Source organism: Gossypium hirsutum, chromosome A06, assembly GCF_007990345.1.
Source record: "Gossypium hirsutum isolate 1008001.06 chromosome A06, Gossypium_hirsutum_v2.1, whole genome shotgun sequence".
In the NCBI taxonomy this organism is placed as follows: Eukaryota; Viridiplantae; Streptophyta; class Magnoliopsida; order Malvales; family Malvaceae; genus Gossypium; species Gossypium hirsutum.
In genome coordinates this window covers 76,772,018-76,787,694 of record NC_053429.1, presented here as the reverse complement: position 1 = coordinate 76,787,694, position 15,677 = coordinate 76,772,018, and the positions used below count along the sequence as shown (strand labels likewise).

Here is a 15,677-nt window from a genome sequence, read left to right as displayed (position 1 = left end):
GATTTGAACAATGACGGATACACGGATCCAACCAAACACATTAGTATGGCACTCAGTGCCTCATCGGCTTTGCCGAAGTAAAACAATAACAGTACAGTACTCAGGACCTCATTGGATTAAACTGAAGTAACAGTACGACACTTATAGTGCCTCATCGACTCAAGGTCGAAGTATCCCTGAACGCTTCCAATCCTATGACATGCCAACTATATCCGACTTCGCCCAACACTGTTAATAGGGTATTCAATTCACTTTCAATTTTTCAACCAATACACATTTCAATTAATCACATATATTCTCAATTCAATACAATTCACTTTACTTTTCAATAACAAATATTCAAATTTCACAATAATCATATATTCATATTAATTTCATCACATTCCCAATCAATATATTTTTCAAATATAACATACATCCAATATTCAATTTTCACATCAATCACATATATCCATATAAATTCAATTCAATAACAATTATTAATACTTACCTTAATTACTTACAATAACATATAAAACAAAATATAACAATTAATAATTAAAATTCGAATTAAATACCAATTCAATTTAAATTCAATACCAATGCTCAAATATCACATAAATCATAATTTCACAAACACTCAATTCAATATCAAATATACTACACTTACCTTAATTTTCTTACCATAAACATTTAAATTAAAATATAACAATTAATAATTAAATTCGGATTATAGAAATACAAACCGTGAATTTTCTCGAGTTTACTCCTCGTCCACCTTTTCTTTTCCTTTCTTCGTAGATGCCTAGGGTGTGATGTTAGCTACGAAAAATTAAAATAATTTTTATAATTATTAATACAATACTAGTTTAAATTTAATATTTAAATTTCTTATTCAATTTCTTCTTTATTTCAATTTTAATCTTAACTAAATTCACTTACTTTTTTTATCTCAATTCATACTTCATCTCTATTCAAATTCCTATCAAATTCAACCTAACCATCAAGTGCTCATAATAAAAACCCTAATTTAAAATTTCTTTCAATTTAATCCCTCAATCACAAAACTTATAGCTTCTTTTACAATTTAATCCCTTAATCAATTGTAAATTGAAATTCATTCAATTAAACCTCTAATTCATCATTTTTTTCAACATGAACTATGTTAAAAATCCTAAGAACTTCCAAAACCACAACTTAATTTCAACAAAACTTTGTTCTAAAACTTCTAAAACATCAAAATCACAAAGAAAAAGACTTAATTAACTTACCAATTAAATCTTTAAACCTTCAAACTCTAAATTTTCCTTTTATTTTTATTTTTCTCCTTTCCCCTGCTCTGTTTCGAAATGGTTATGTTCTTTCCTTACTTTGTTTCTCTTTTTTTTTTCATTTCATTTTCTTTTATTTGTTTATTAAATCAATTAATTTAATATAATAATAATTAAAATAAATATATATTTAATATCAAATACATGTATTACAGTTGTACATATACATATTATTACACATGTGCTTTATCATCACCCTACATTTGTCATAAATCAATTTATTTGATAATATTAATAATAATAATTATGAAAATAATTTAATGTAATAATTTAAATAAATATCTATTTAATAATTAAATATAAGTATTACAAATGTATGTATTTTTATTAATACACTTGTATCAAATTATCACCATACATTTATCTTTATTTAATTTATTTCTTAATATAATATTTATAATATAATTAATTTAATAATATACTTTGTAATCAATATATATTTATATAATTAAATCATGTAAAAATCTAAGATTTTTACAATCTTATGCGGCCTCAACTTATGCTAAATTACATATTTGTCATTTTAGTCCTTTTTACTTTCTATTAATCTATAATTCAACTTTTACTCCTTATTCAATTTAGTCATTTTTCCTAATTACTCTTAATTAAGCTAAATTCACTTGATTAAAACCTAATTAAACACACCACTAGATTCATAAATATTTCTAATAATTATTTACGAACACATTTCATTAAGACAGATGCCCGTTAATGTACTTTTTCGGTGCCCGTGAATTTTGGGTCATTATATTTACCACGCTTAATAATGCCAACAACTTACACATGAATACAACAATATAGTCGTATAAGATCTATTGGCGGATCCTTAACATTAAACAATTTAAGGTTCATTGTTCAGATGCAATCCTCTGCTAAATGCAATCACTAGTAACTAATTTTCATGCGAATACTAGTCATGCCAAATCACAAATTACATGCAGTTTCATACCACAACCAAAGTTAGTGCACTAGCGGATACATATAGTTAAAATATTAGCTCAGTGACTGTAATGTAAGTATTGAGAGTTAAAATTCTAATGCGCGAATAAACTTATTTTCTTGAATAATGACTTACTTCAAGTAAAATATTATTAGTTTTTAAAATAATTATTTTATTTTTTTCAAGGTTTTCAGAATTGAAATATATTAATATAAATTTGGTCTAATGAAAATTTTAACACTCTTTACTTACATTTTTTCAATTTCCCTTTTGTTTTTTTAAAGCTACATTTGGCTAGTAATCTTTCAAAAAGAATAAAAATCACTTTTTTTAATGAAAATGGTGATTAAAATATTAAATTTTAATGATGCTGACGTGATAAGCTGTGTGATAGTCTATTTTAAATTCATGGTGACAACACTATTTTTCGTCAACAAATAAAATTATAAAAATATTTAAAAATAAAAAATTTTAAAAAATAAATAGCATGAAGTACATGCGGGTTGTTTATGTTTAAAAATTTAACGTTTTAGCTAATATATTGATTAAAAAATAAAAATTTGATTTATTTTTTAAAAGTAAGGTTGATAATCAAATTTGATTTTTTTTATAAAGATCAATAGTCAAATTTAATTTAAAAACATAAGAACAAAATTAAAAAATAAAATATTTATGTTATGGGTTAAATTTTTTTTAAGTTGTACTCAATTTTCATTCTTATAGATTAATTATTGATTTTATAGATAAAAGGATTTCATTTTTTACAAGCATTTTTTTATATATTTATAAACGGAATACTTAACATTAAATTTAAAATTATTGTTAGGAATTGAATTAGTTACAAAATAAAAGGAAAAAAGAAAACGATGCGGGAAAAGGGAAGTTAAGGAGGGAAAATTTTCAAAAATGAAAGACGGGGGGAGCCGAGAGGGTAATTTATTTAATTAATTTATAAATAAGGTGTTGGAATCAAATTTCAAATGAGATAGAGAGAGAGATGAAGAGAATAATGGATACGGAAGAGGAAGAGGCGGAGTTCCTGTCGGCAGTGGAGGCTGCTGAATCATTTGCCAAGCGCCGTAAACCTAACCAAGACGAAACGGAGGGAGCCTACACTGCTGCCCTCAAAGGGAGCAAAAGCCGTTTCTGGCAACACATTAACCCCCTTAATACCTGGCAGTGCAAGAGCAGAGTTGCTGCTTCAGCTGCAGCGGGATCAGATTCAGAGAAGACTTGCCCCTGCGGCTCCGGTCCCTGTTTGATTCTCACTGCTCATACTGAAAGGAATCGCGGCCGCATGTTCTATAAATGTCCTCTCCGACAGGTTCATTCTCCCTTACTTTACTATCTTAAAATCTCTTCCAACAGCTTATGCCTTGAAGTTCAAGCAATGGCTTCTGGTTTCTGGCGTAGGAAAATGGAGGCTGTGGTTTTTTCTTGTGGTGTGGCAATGACATTGCCTCCCAAACTAATAACACTCCTATGCCTACCAAGGTAAAGTTTTCCCTTCCACTGGATTCATATTTTGTTAAACGCTGAAGCTTATAAATCCGTATTGTATTAGTTATCAATTTATTTACAAGGTAAGATTTTATGCAACATATGATCACTGGGAGTTTTATAGTGTAAAATATGTTGGCCAAAATAAGCATTGTTTTGAAGAGGTAAACAAACAATTTTAGACTACGTTTCACCGGAGGAAATTTAACTTAGTTGACAGCAATAACTTAGTTCACAGCAATCTGAACTTGTACATGTTGGAACAGAACTAGATAAACAGCAAGCATAATCTATGCCATCAAATAGAGGAATCCTTGTGTGAGTCACTCGCAGTTACCTAGATATTATGAAAGTGGATATAGCTCTAATGGACAAAGATTTAATTATTACCGAACATGTAACCACATAGAACTTTCCTATTAAGTAAGAAAATGTTGATTGTTTCTTCTGCCATACACAATATCAAATAATGTACTATCATACCAACCGATAAGCAGCAGTGGGAAAGAACAAGAGATATTTAGTGGTAGAGAATGATTTCAGCTCGTCCTTAACCCTGCTTGATCATTCAAGGCTTGTTCTTTGCCTTGAACTACAACTTGAGCTTTTTATGTGTGTATTAGAAGATTAGTTATGGCATCCTAGTATTGACTTCAAAGATTGGCATTTATTGAAAAGTTAATTGTATAGATGGCTTTGAACCATTTTTTGTATCGACATAGGCATTTAGGACGACCATGTTGGCTTAAGGCTTTTCTATCCATGTAGGTAAGTTCTGGGGGTTCCTTCCAATCATGCAATGATCACAATGTATCAACTGCTCCTCTAGTTAGCGCTTCTAAAGGCTACTGCAATATGAATGATCGAAGCAACAACGCCTATACCATAAGAACCGGATCTTCATGCTTCAAATGTGGAAAGGATGGGCACTGGGCTAAAGATTGTCATGTTTCTTCATCAGATTCTCCCGCTGAATTTGGAGGAAAGCCTGCTAAATCTGGCACATGCTATAAATGCGGTAAGCCTGGGCACTGGGCCAGGGATTGCACCTCCAAGAATGCCGGAAATAGCTCTAAGTCAGTGTCAAATTTGGCTAGTTATTAGTTGACTGCAAATTCCAAACATTTCAAGACTACCAGTCTACCACCTGATGTGTGCTTTGCGCCTTGCCCGACAAACAAGGTGTTTTCTTTTTCCACATATCATGGCCTAGTATATATATTTTCAGCTCGGAAGTCTATAGAAAGTAAATAGGGTAAATCAAACATTTTGTTAAGTCTTCTAATTGAATATTATATTCTGTTCATTTTTCTAATATTTACCAACCCTTATTAATGTTTATTCTTTTGCTTTCTTATATTTACATATTTTAATTGTTATTATTATATATCTATATAATAATATATTTTGACACCTTTTTTTTTCATAAATAGAGAGTTTGGTAACTTAAAAGAGGATTTTTTTTTACTATTTTCAGTATAAAATTTTACATTTTATCACTTTTTCCAAAATTTGGTAATTCAAATAAATATTTTAATCTAGGGTAAAAATTTGGTTCTTATTATGGGCACACTTTTAATCTAGGGTAAGGGCGTATCTAGGGGTTGATAGAAGCCTCAATCTCTTTAAAATGGTAAAAATTTAATCTTTTAAAAATTATAAAAATATAAATTATTCAAATGATGAAATTATATTTTACTATCGTAAAAATTATAATTTAATTTTGATTACCTAAATTTTTTTTTGACTTCGCCCCCAATTTAGGGCTCATTCTACTTTTACCATAGCCTATAACTTATTCACATATGAATTCACTTATGGTGATTTATCTTTATGCCAATGTTAATCCTCATCCAATTTTCCTTACTAAAACATACAAAGGAAGTGTCTTGTTCTTAAATTCAAGTGGTGTAATAGCCTGATTTTAGTCAAATCAGAACAGTAGTTTCAGAAACACAAATTTAAGGTCGAAATATTTATTTTATTGTTATTTTGAGGTCTACAACATGATAGTATGATTGTGTGAAAATTTCGTCAAGAAATTTTATCGTTTGAATGTTCAATTTGATAAAAAGGACTAAATTGCGTAAAGTGTAAAACTTGTTTTCTATTAGCTAAAGGTGTCTAATAGCTATAGAATTTTAAAGTGGAGGTCCTTATGTGGTAATTAGCCCATTTATAAAGTTAGTGGACTAAGATGGACATCTTTTAATGGCTTTAAAGGTTATATATTAAGGTTAAATAAGTAATTTAGTTATTAAATTAGAATTTAGTAAAATAAAACCATATTTTTTAGTCCATCTTCCCTAGCCGAAAATTAGAAGAACAGAACTCCATTTTTGTGATTGAAGCATTCGGGTATTGACTTTAGTGCATGTAAGTGATTTTTGACTCGGTTTTTAATGATTTTTATGTTTTTGAGATCATTGCAGCTAAATCTAGCTAGCCCGGGGATTAATTTGCAAAACTGTTAAAGGTTTAGGGTTCTTCCATTAATGAATACATGTGTATTTTGATGTTTGATGATAGAAAATGCATGCCTATTGTTAGATAAACAACATTTGTAAAGTGATTTTTAGTGAAATTGTCAATTAAAGATTAAATTGTAAAATGTATAAATGTTGTATAAGTTAGTATACCATAATATTTTCACTAATGCGATTCTCTTATTTCATAGCTCTTTGATCCCATGAGCTAAAATTTGAATCGATTCTTTAGTATATGACATATCAGAATGAATTTCAACCTCGGTCGAGGAAATGACATGTGGAGGGTTGGATCAATATCGTCGAAGCATTGACACATGAAACACATTATGTATTTACTCTAACTTAGGCGATAAAGATAGTCGATATGCCATTGGCCCAACTTGCTCAAAATCTCATATGGTTCGATGAATCGCGGACTCAATTTCCCTTTCCGACCAAATTGTAATATCTTTTTCCACAGCGACACTTTCAAAAACACTTTATCCCCGCTTTGGAACTTAATATCTTTTCGTTTTAAGTTTGCGTACGATTTCTATCGATCCGAAGCTGCTTTCAAACTATCGCGAATTACTCACTTTTTCTTCAGTCTCTTTGATCAAATCAACCCTCATGAATCTTATTTTTGCTGAGCTCACTCCAGTACAACGGTATTTGAAATTTACGATCGAATAGAGCTTCGTAAGGTGCCATCTTTAAACTCGATTGGAAACTATTATTGCAAGCAAATTCAATCAGCGGTAAATATTTCTCCCAACTACCTTCAAACTCAAGAATGCAACAACGCAACATATCTTCAAGTATCTGAATAACTTGTTCAGATTGACCATCTGTTTGCGCGTGAAATGCAGTGCTAAAATGTAGCTTTTAACCCAAAGCTTCTCGCAATTTTTTCCAAAATCGCGAAGTAAATCTTGGATCTCTATCCGAAACAATAGATATGAGAACACCATGTAACCTCACAATTTTAGAAATATACAACTCAGCTAATTTATCAAGCGAGAAATTTATATGTACTAGAATGAAATGAATTGATTTCGTCAATCTATCAACAACAACCCAGACCGCATCTTTCTTTTTGGGAGATAAGGGTAAACCTAATATGAAATCCATTGTTACTTTATCCTTCTTCCACTCAAGAATCATAATAGGCTGTAATAAACCTGACGGCACTTGATGCCCAGCTTTAACTTGATGACAAATCAAACATTTCAAAATAAATTTTGAGATATCTCGTTTTATGTCGTGCCACCAACAAAGCTACTTCAAATTGTTATACATTTTTGTGCTTCCTGGATGTACTGATAAACAACTACTGTGTGCTTCTCTTAAAATCTTTCAAATGAGCTCAAAATTTCTTGGTACACATATTCTATCACGAAACATCAAACAGTCATCATGCCCTATTCGAAACTCTGAATCAAAAGTCGACTCACATTGAGCTCGTTTTGCTTACAATTCATTATCAAATTTTTGAGCCTCACAAATCTGCTGTAAAAATAATGGTCTCGCTTTCAACTTGGCTACTATCGAACTGTCGTCAGACAAAGCGAATTGTGTGTTCAAAACACATAAAGTAAATAAGGAATTTCATGTAACACCCTCTTATTCGACGCCGGAATAGGGTACGAGGTATTATCGGACTTAAACGCAAGCAAATATACAAAACCGAACGTAAATTTTCATTCAAATTTAAAAATTTTCACATACATTCATATCGTCCCTAAAACGAGCCTACGAGGCCCAAAACATACATCGTTAATGGTTTGAGACTAAATCGAGACTTTGAAAACGTTTAAAAAACTTAGAAAATTTCTCATGGAAACAGGGCCACACGCCTGTGTGGATCGAGGCACAAACCCGTGTAGTAACGAACACGCCCGTGTTCTTAGCCCGTGTAACTCTCTGTTTATGATGTCATGAACAAATTGAGGTCACACGACCAAGGCATACGCCCGTGTCCTGAGGCTGTGTCTTTCACACGGCTAAGACACATGCCTCTCTCTCTGCCCGTGTGCTCAATACTGAGCATTCTGTTTTGCAACAATTTAGGTGCAAGGGACACACGAACAGATCACATGCCCATGGGGCTGACCGTGAGTCACACACGACCTAGACACATGCCTGTGTGTCTACCCGTGTGGACAATAATAACGCTATTTACCAAGCCGTTTGCCACCCTTATTCACACATGCACTTGCAGCAATTCAAAGGCACAAAACAATACGTACTCAGGCAACCAAAGCATCTGCATTCATGGTTAAAACATATCAACTATATATATTTGTCTAACATATTCACTGCATTTATTAAGCCTTAAATCAAACATACAAATTCCACATTCATTAGGTTTAATTTAACTACTTTCTAGTTACCGAATTATACTCAAATTCCTCATCTCATCAATAGGTTACATTTCCAAAAATTACACAATCATGCCATAAATCACATTTCCAAACATTTCACATTCACCAACGATACCATGATCATATCATCATAAACATTGACACATATACGAATATACTTAGACTTACAACCATGCTAGCCAATATGAGCCAACTTACATGGCCAAATAGCAAAATAAGCCTTTGACGATTACAAACCATTACATTGGCTAAAATCATATGATGCATATAACAAAGTAGTTAAGTCCCTATACATGCCATAAATCAAAATACTTGAATTCATTAATACCCAAAATGTTAGCTTGATAGTGTGATAAAATCTTCGGCGATCTCCAACCTGAGCTAGCTTGACGGCATTATAAAACATGGTAAAGGAAGGGGATAAGCTATATAGCTTAGTAAGTCCATATGAAAATAACAAGCAACTCTTACCAATCATTTAATAATATAAACACAAGGTAATATAAATTGCTATAATCCTCACAATTATAATTTATTCAATCACATAGTTTACTCTATCAATTTGCAAACATAGTTTAACATGTTTTGACATTAGCCAAACAACTGTAATCTCTCCGTTAACACAAATATCCATAATCAACCAATCATTTCAAACCTTATAATAAACATGCGCATTACTCATTATTACTCATCTTTCAAGCATATATTTTAATGTCTTTCAATGTTTAAAACTTATATCTCCTCATACTTCTATAATCATTTTAATAGGCATTTATGTCAATCGTTTCTTTTTCTCATATCCAATAAATCACATATTGCGCGAATAAAACATATTATGTCATAACTTAATTTTGGCCCTAAAGCCAATTATACAATTACCAACCGGATTTGCCATGAACTCACAATATCATGAAATCAATGCTTATAAACTTATGTACATACCTGTACAAATTCGTAACATAGTCACATACTTTGTCATCTTTGACATACTCTTCGAATTACCCGTTGAACACTTAGAATACTATTGGATACGCAAAAGGTCTTGCACGTAAGTGCCACATATGTAGCCGATGTTACCTCTTATCTTATAACACATAGGGATCGCACATGAGCTAATCATAGGCCTACTCACAAAAGCTGTCAGTCAAGATGTAACTACACGGGCTGCTCATACAAGTTGTTAGGTATCCGCAACACATGCTGAACTACCTAGCCACCGGTAGGACGTACATGACCAGCACCCGGATTCACATAGATCACATAAGACATGGTATCCTAGTGACATGTCACTTGTATCCTAATCTATTCCTAAGGTTTAAACGAGATTTCTTACTGTACTGGATCTCTATCGATCATTTTCGCAGTACCGTACTCAATAATATTCACATTTCATTTCAATAATATAACATTTATCACAAATATAACAATTAAACATTAATACATATATAGTTTAATGCTTATTAAACATACAAACTTACCTTGACATAAAAATGGCGAAAAAGACCTAATCGTCAAATACTCGTTTTTCCCCTCTTCTAGTTTCGAACATCATTTTTCTCGATCTATAATATCATATTTAACTTATTTAATCATTATACTATTCAAATCAGCCAAAAATCACATTATGGAAAAATTATATTTTTGCCCCTAAAGTTTCATATTTTTACATTTTAGTCCCTAACCTTGTAAAATGAAATGTACTCAATTTCTTCAATACCTATGCCTAGTCAAACCTTATACATGCTTATAGCAGCCCATATTTTCCTTTTTTTCTCACATTTACACATATTTTCATAACTTTTAGAAACAAGTCCTTTTTGACATTTTTACCGAAAATCATTTAGTAAAAGTCATTTATCTAACATCTAACATGCATTTTCTACCATTAAACATCAAAATACACAAATATCCATCATGGGGAAAAATTTAAACTTTGATTATATCTAAAAATTAGTGGTAGAAATAGATAGATTAGGTTACGAGGATCTCAAAAACGTAAAAATCATTAAAAACGGGGCTAGAACAGACTTAAAATCGATATTGAAAGCTTAATTTCAGCCATAGCTTGAAGATGGACAAAAATTGGCTTTTAATTTGGCTTTTAATTCATTTAATAACCAAATTACTAAAATGCCATTCACTTAAGACTTTAAAATTTTATCTCAACATGTCCATTTTTGTCCATACTATATTATAATTGTCTAATTACCATCTAAGGACTTCCGATTTAAACTTTCATAACAATTAGACACCTCTAGCATGTAGAACTCAACTTTTGTACTTTTTACAATTTAGTCTTTTTAACCAAATTGAGTGCCTAATCATCAACATTTTTAAACAAAATTTTCACAAAATCATTCCGTAAAATTGTAGACCATAAAAATATAATAAAAATTAAATTTTTTCACATCGAATTTGTGGTCTCGAAACCATTGTTCTGATTATACCCAAAATCGGGCTGTTACATTTCGGCTCAAAGCATCAGTAACTACGTTTGCTTTCCCCGGATGATAGTCAATCACTAATTCATAGTCTTTTAGCAATTCTAACCATCTCCGTTTTTGCAAATTCAAATCTTTCTAAGTCATCAAATATTTCAAGCTTTTGTTGTCGGTATAAATAGGACATTTCTCACCAAACAAGTAACAACGCTAAATTTTCAATGCGAACACTATTGCGGCTAGCTCTAGATCGTGCGTCGGATAATTATTTTCATGCGACTTCAACTGTCTCGAGACATAAGCTACAACTTTGCCTTTCTGCATCAAAATAAAGCCCAGGCCATTTAACAGTGCATCACTAAAAACTACGAATTCTTTACCTGACTCAGGCTGAACTAACACTGGTGCCTCTTTCAATAATGCTTTCAACTGTTCGAAGCTCTTCTGACACTTTTTTGACCATTCAAATTTAACATATTTTTGAAGCAATCTTGTCATCGAAACTGCAATCATCGAAAAGCCTTTCACAAATTGTCTATAATAACCGGCTAGTCCTAGAAAACTACAAACTTCGGCTACATTTCTTGGAGGCTTCCAATTTATAATCGTAGAAATTTTGGTCGGGTCAACTCAAATACCCGCTGTTGAAACTATATGTCCCAGAAAAACAACCTCTCGTAGCCAAAACTCACATTTGCTGAACTTTGCAAACAACTGCTTATCTCTTAAAGTTTGTAACACGATTCTCAAATACTCGGCATGCTCACATTCATCATGAGAGTAAATCAAAATGTCATCAATAAACACAACTACGAATCGGTCTAAGAATGACATGAAAATTTAGTTCATCAAGTCCATAAAAATAGCAGGTGCATTTGTTAGTCCAAAAGACATAACAAGAAATTCGTAGTGTCTGTACCTTGTTCTAAATGTAGTCTTTGGCACATTTGAGTCTTTAACTCGCAATTGGTAATAACCTAATCTCAAATCAATTTTTGAAAACATTGTTGCCCCCTTTAACTGATCAAACAAATCATTTATTCGTGGCAAAGGGTACTTAATCTTGATCGTCACTTTGTTGAGCTATCAATAGTGCATACACATTCTTATCGTGCCATCTTTCTTTTTCACAAATAACACCAGTGCACCCTAAGGAGAGAAACTCGATCTAAAAAAACCTCTATTTGACAACTCTTGCAATTGAGCTTTCAATTCTTTTAACACTATCGGAGCCATTCTGTACAGAGCTATCTATATCGGTATTTTTTCCGGTACTAATTCAATACCAAACTCAACCTCTCTGATAGGTGGTAAACCCGATAATTCTGTGGAAAATACAATCTGGATACTTGCACACAATTGGTACTAATTCAATCTTTGTTTCTATCACTTTCGTATCAAGTACATATAAGAAAGATAAGCTCCACAACCCTTTCTCACAAATCTCTGAGCTAACATCGACGAGATCACAACTGACAAACTATTCAGATCATCAGATTCAATTCTAATAGTCTTATTATTCTGATATTTCAGTTCAATTTTCTTTCATCTACAATTCACTATAGCATCATGCATCGTTAGCCAATCCATACCCAAAATCACATCAAATTCATCGAATGGCAACAACAACAGATTGGCCGGAAAACAGAAATCTCAATTCATTAACGAAAAATTCTTGCAGACTTTTTCAACCAAAACACATTTGCCTAAGGGGTTCGGTACTCTAATTAGAAATTCAGTATGTAACAACCCGATTTTGGGTTTAGTCAGAATAATGGTTTCGGGGCCACAAATCCGAAGTAATAAAATTTATTTTTATTATATTTTTATGGTCTACAATTTTACGGAATGATTTTGTGAAAATTTTGTTTGAAAATTTTGACGTTTGGGCACTCAATTTAGTCAAAAAGACTAAATCGTAAAGAGTGAAAAACTTGAGTTCTAGAAGCTAGAGGTGTCCAATTGTTATGAAATTTTAAATTGGGGGTCCTTAAATGGTAATTAGACCATTTAATAATTTTTTGAAGAAAAATGGATATGAAATAGGTGAAATAGAATATTTTTAAGTTAGGGGCATTTTGGTCATTTAGTAATTAAATGACTTAATAAACAAAATAAAAGCCAAAATTTATTATACATCTTCTTCCTTGGCTGAATTTTACATGAAGAAACCATGGCTAGGGTTTTCCAAGCTTCCAAGCTCGATTGTAAGTCCGTACTAGCCCCGTTTTTAATGATTTTTACGTTTTTAAAATCCTCGTAACAAGATCTATCTATTTCTATCATTAATTTGAGTTATGGTTAAAGTATAGGGTTTTTACCCATGATGAAAATGTGTGTATTTTGATGATTAATGGTAGAAAATACATGTTTATGGTTAGAGAAATGACTTTTACTAAGTGATTTTCGGTGAAAATGCCTAAAAGGACTAATTTGTAAAAGTTATAAAATGTGTCATAAAAGTGTGTTTTAATGGAAATTATGGGCTATTATGAAAATGGTTCGACTAGGCTTAAAGTACAAATAAATTGAATGAAAATCATTTTACGAGCTTAAGGGCAAAAGTGTAAATATGACTGTTTAGGGGTAAAATGTATTTTTTTCCAAATATGTTTTTTGGGCTGAATTGATTAGTATAATGATTAAATAAGTTAAATGTGATGTTTTAGATCAAGAAAAATGAAGTTCGAGTTTAGATCGAGGGAAAAATAAATATTGGACAAATAGGTCCTTTTCGCCATTATCGCATTCGAGGTAAGTTTGTATGTGAATAATTCAATGCTATATTTATGTTTTAAATTGCTTTAATATTATATGATTTATATGATTGATATTATGAGTAAGTTCGGTAATGCCAAGATAACGCAGAAGTCCCGGTTGAACCTTAGGAATAGATAAGATACAAATGTCATGATATTAGGGTTATGTGTGATCCCATGTAAGACCATGTCTGGGACATGGCATTGGCATCGATATATGATTTCGTGTAAGACCAAGTTTGGGACATGGCATCGATATGAGACATTGTGTAAGACCATAGCTCTGCTATCGACTTCAATTTGTGATCCCATGTAAGACCATATCTAGGATATGGTATTGGCATCTTACTATGTGTATGAGAATTCCCGAGTATCCTTTAGTATTCCAAGTGGAAATAGGAAATTCAAATATTTTGCCAAAGTTGATAAAGTAAATGATTATGATACGAGTTGGTACAGGTATGTACGTAAAATTTATAAACATTGGCTTCATGATATTATGAATTCATGATCACTATGAAGGTGACTTTAAGTTAGCCATGTGAGTATTGGTTTATGTGTATGATGAATAAATACATGGTAAAGTTGATTGATGCTTATGAAAAAGGGCCTTTAGGCCAAATGGAATTGAGATATGGAATGTTTTATTTCCTTGATTGTGACTCAATGAACATGAAATGAAGGAAAGATTGATATTAATGTCTATTAAAAATATTTATGAAATCTTGTGATTAAGTGTTTATGTTTATGATGTGTAAATTCATGGTAATTTTAGTTGAAAGTCATGGGTTAGGCTTTTGAACCATATCAAATTGAGAGATAAGATGCTTATTTCATTTGATTTGTGATTCATTGGATATGTGTGAAAAAAAGGAAAGATTCACAAAATTGCCAATTAAAATGGTTACGAAAGTTTGAGAAGTAAAGAATTTAAATCATTGAAAGATGTTAAGCTCTGGGCTTGAAAATATGAATACGTATAATTAATGTACATGTTACTATAAGGCTTGAAACGATTTGTTAATGATTATTATGGTATTTTATATTGGAGAGATTATGAATGTTTGACAAATGTATTGCCATTGTTGCTTATTATTTGCATACTAACTTACTAAGCTTTGTAGCTTACTCCCCCTTCCTTTCCCATATCTTATAGGGTTTTATGCTAGCTTGAGTTAGAGATCGCCGGAGATACTATCACACTATCAAGCTATCATGTTGGGTATAAATGAATGCAAACCCCTTTGAGTTTATGGCATGTATAGGGACTTAGTCAATTGGTGTATGAGTCATTATGATTTGGCTAAATACATTAGTTTGTGATGGTTAAAGGTTGGATGCAATTTGTAGCCATGCAAATTGGCTTATATTGGCTAAATGGTTGTAAGCCCATATAAGTATGTATGTGTATATGTTAATGTTTTGTGATGTGGTTTATATTTGCTTGATAAATGATGGTTATGAGTTTATTCATATGTTAATGCCGTTTGAGTGTGAATTTAGCATGAAATGATTTGGCAAGGCCTAATGTTATAATGCATGATAGATGATGGTATGAAATTGATACGTTATTGCTAGATTGCAACTATTTGTAAATGCATTTATATGCTTAAGATTGTGCCATATGATGTAGTGTGAATATGTGCAAGTGAGGGTGGAAAAATTGCTTGGGAAATAGCCTTGTATTTGTCCACACGGGTAGACACGCGGGTGTGTGTTTAGGCTGTGTGTGACACACGGTCTGCCCCATGGGCATGTGTTCCGGCCGTGTAACATCTCGGTTTAAACCCTAGTTAGAATAGTGGTTTTGGGACCACAAATCGGAGTCTAAAAAAAACATTTTAATGTTATTTTTCGTGCTTATTATATGTGAAT

General features: G+C 31.8%; 1 protein-coding gene across 1 annotated transcript; it reads left to right on the top strand.

Moving 5' to 3' along the window:
- Positions 1-3,217: 3,217 nt before the first annotated feature.
- Positions 3,218-5,089, top strand: LOC107962951 (DNA-binding protein HEXBP). The gene is made up of 3 exons (XM_016899533.2): positions 3,218-3,574; positions 3,664-3,744; positions 4,519-5,089. Exons 1-3 carry the CDS (start codon positions 3,248-3,250, stop codon positions 4,852-4,854), a joined length of 744 nt encoding a protein of 247 aa, XP_016755022.1. The 5' UTR covers positions 3,218-3,247; the 3' UTR covers positions 4,855-5,089.
- Positions 5,090-15,677: the final 10,588 nt, after the last annotated feature.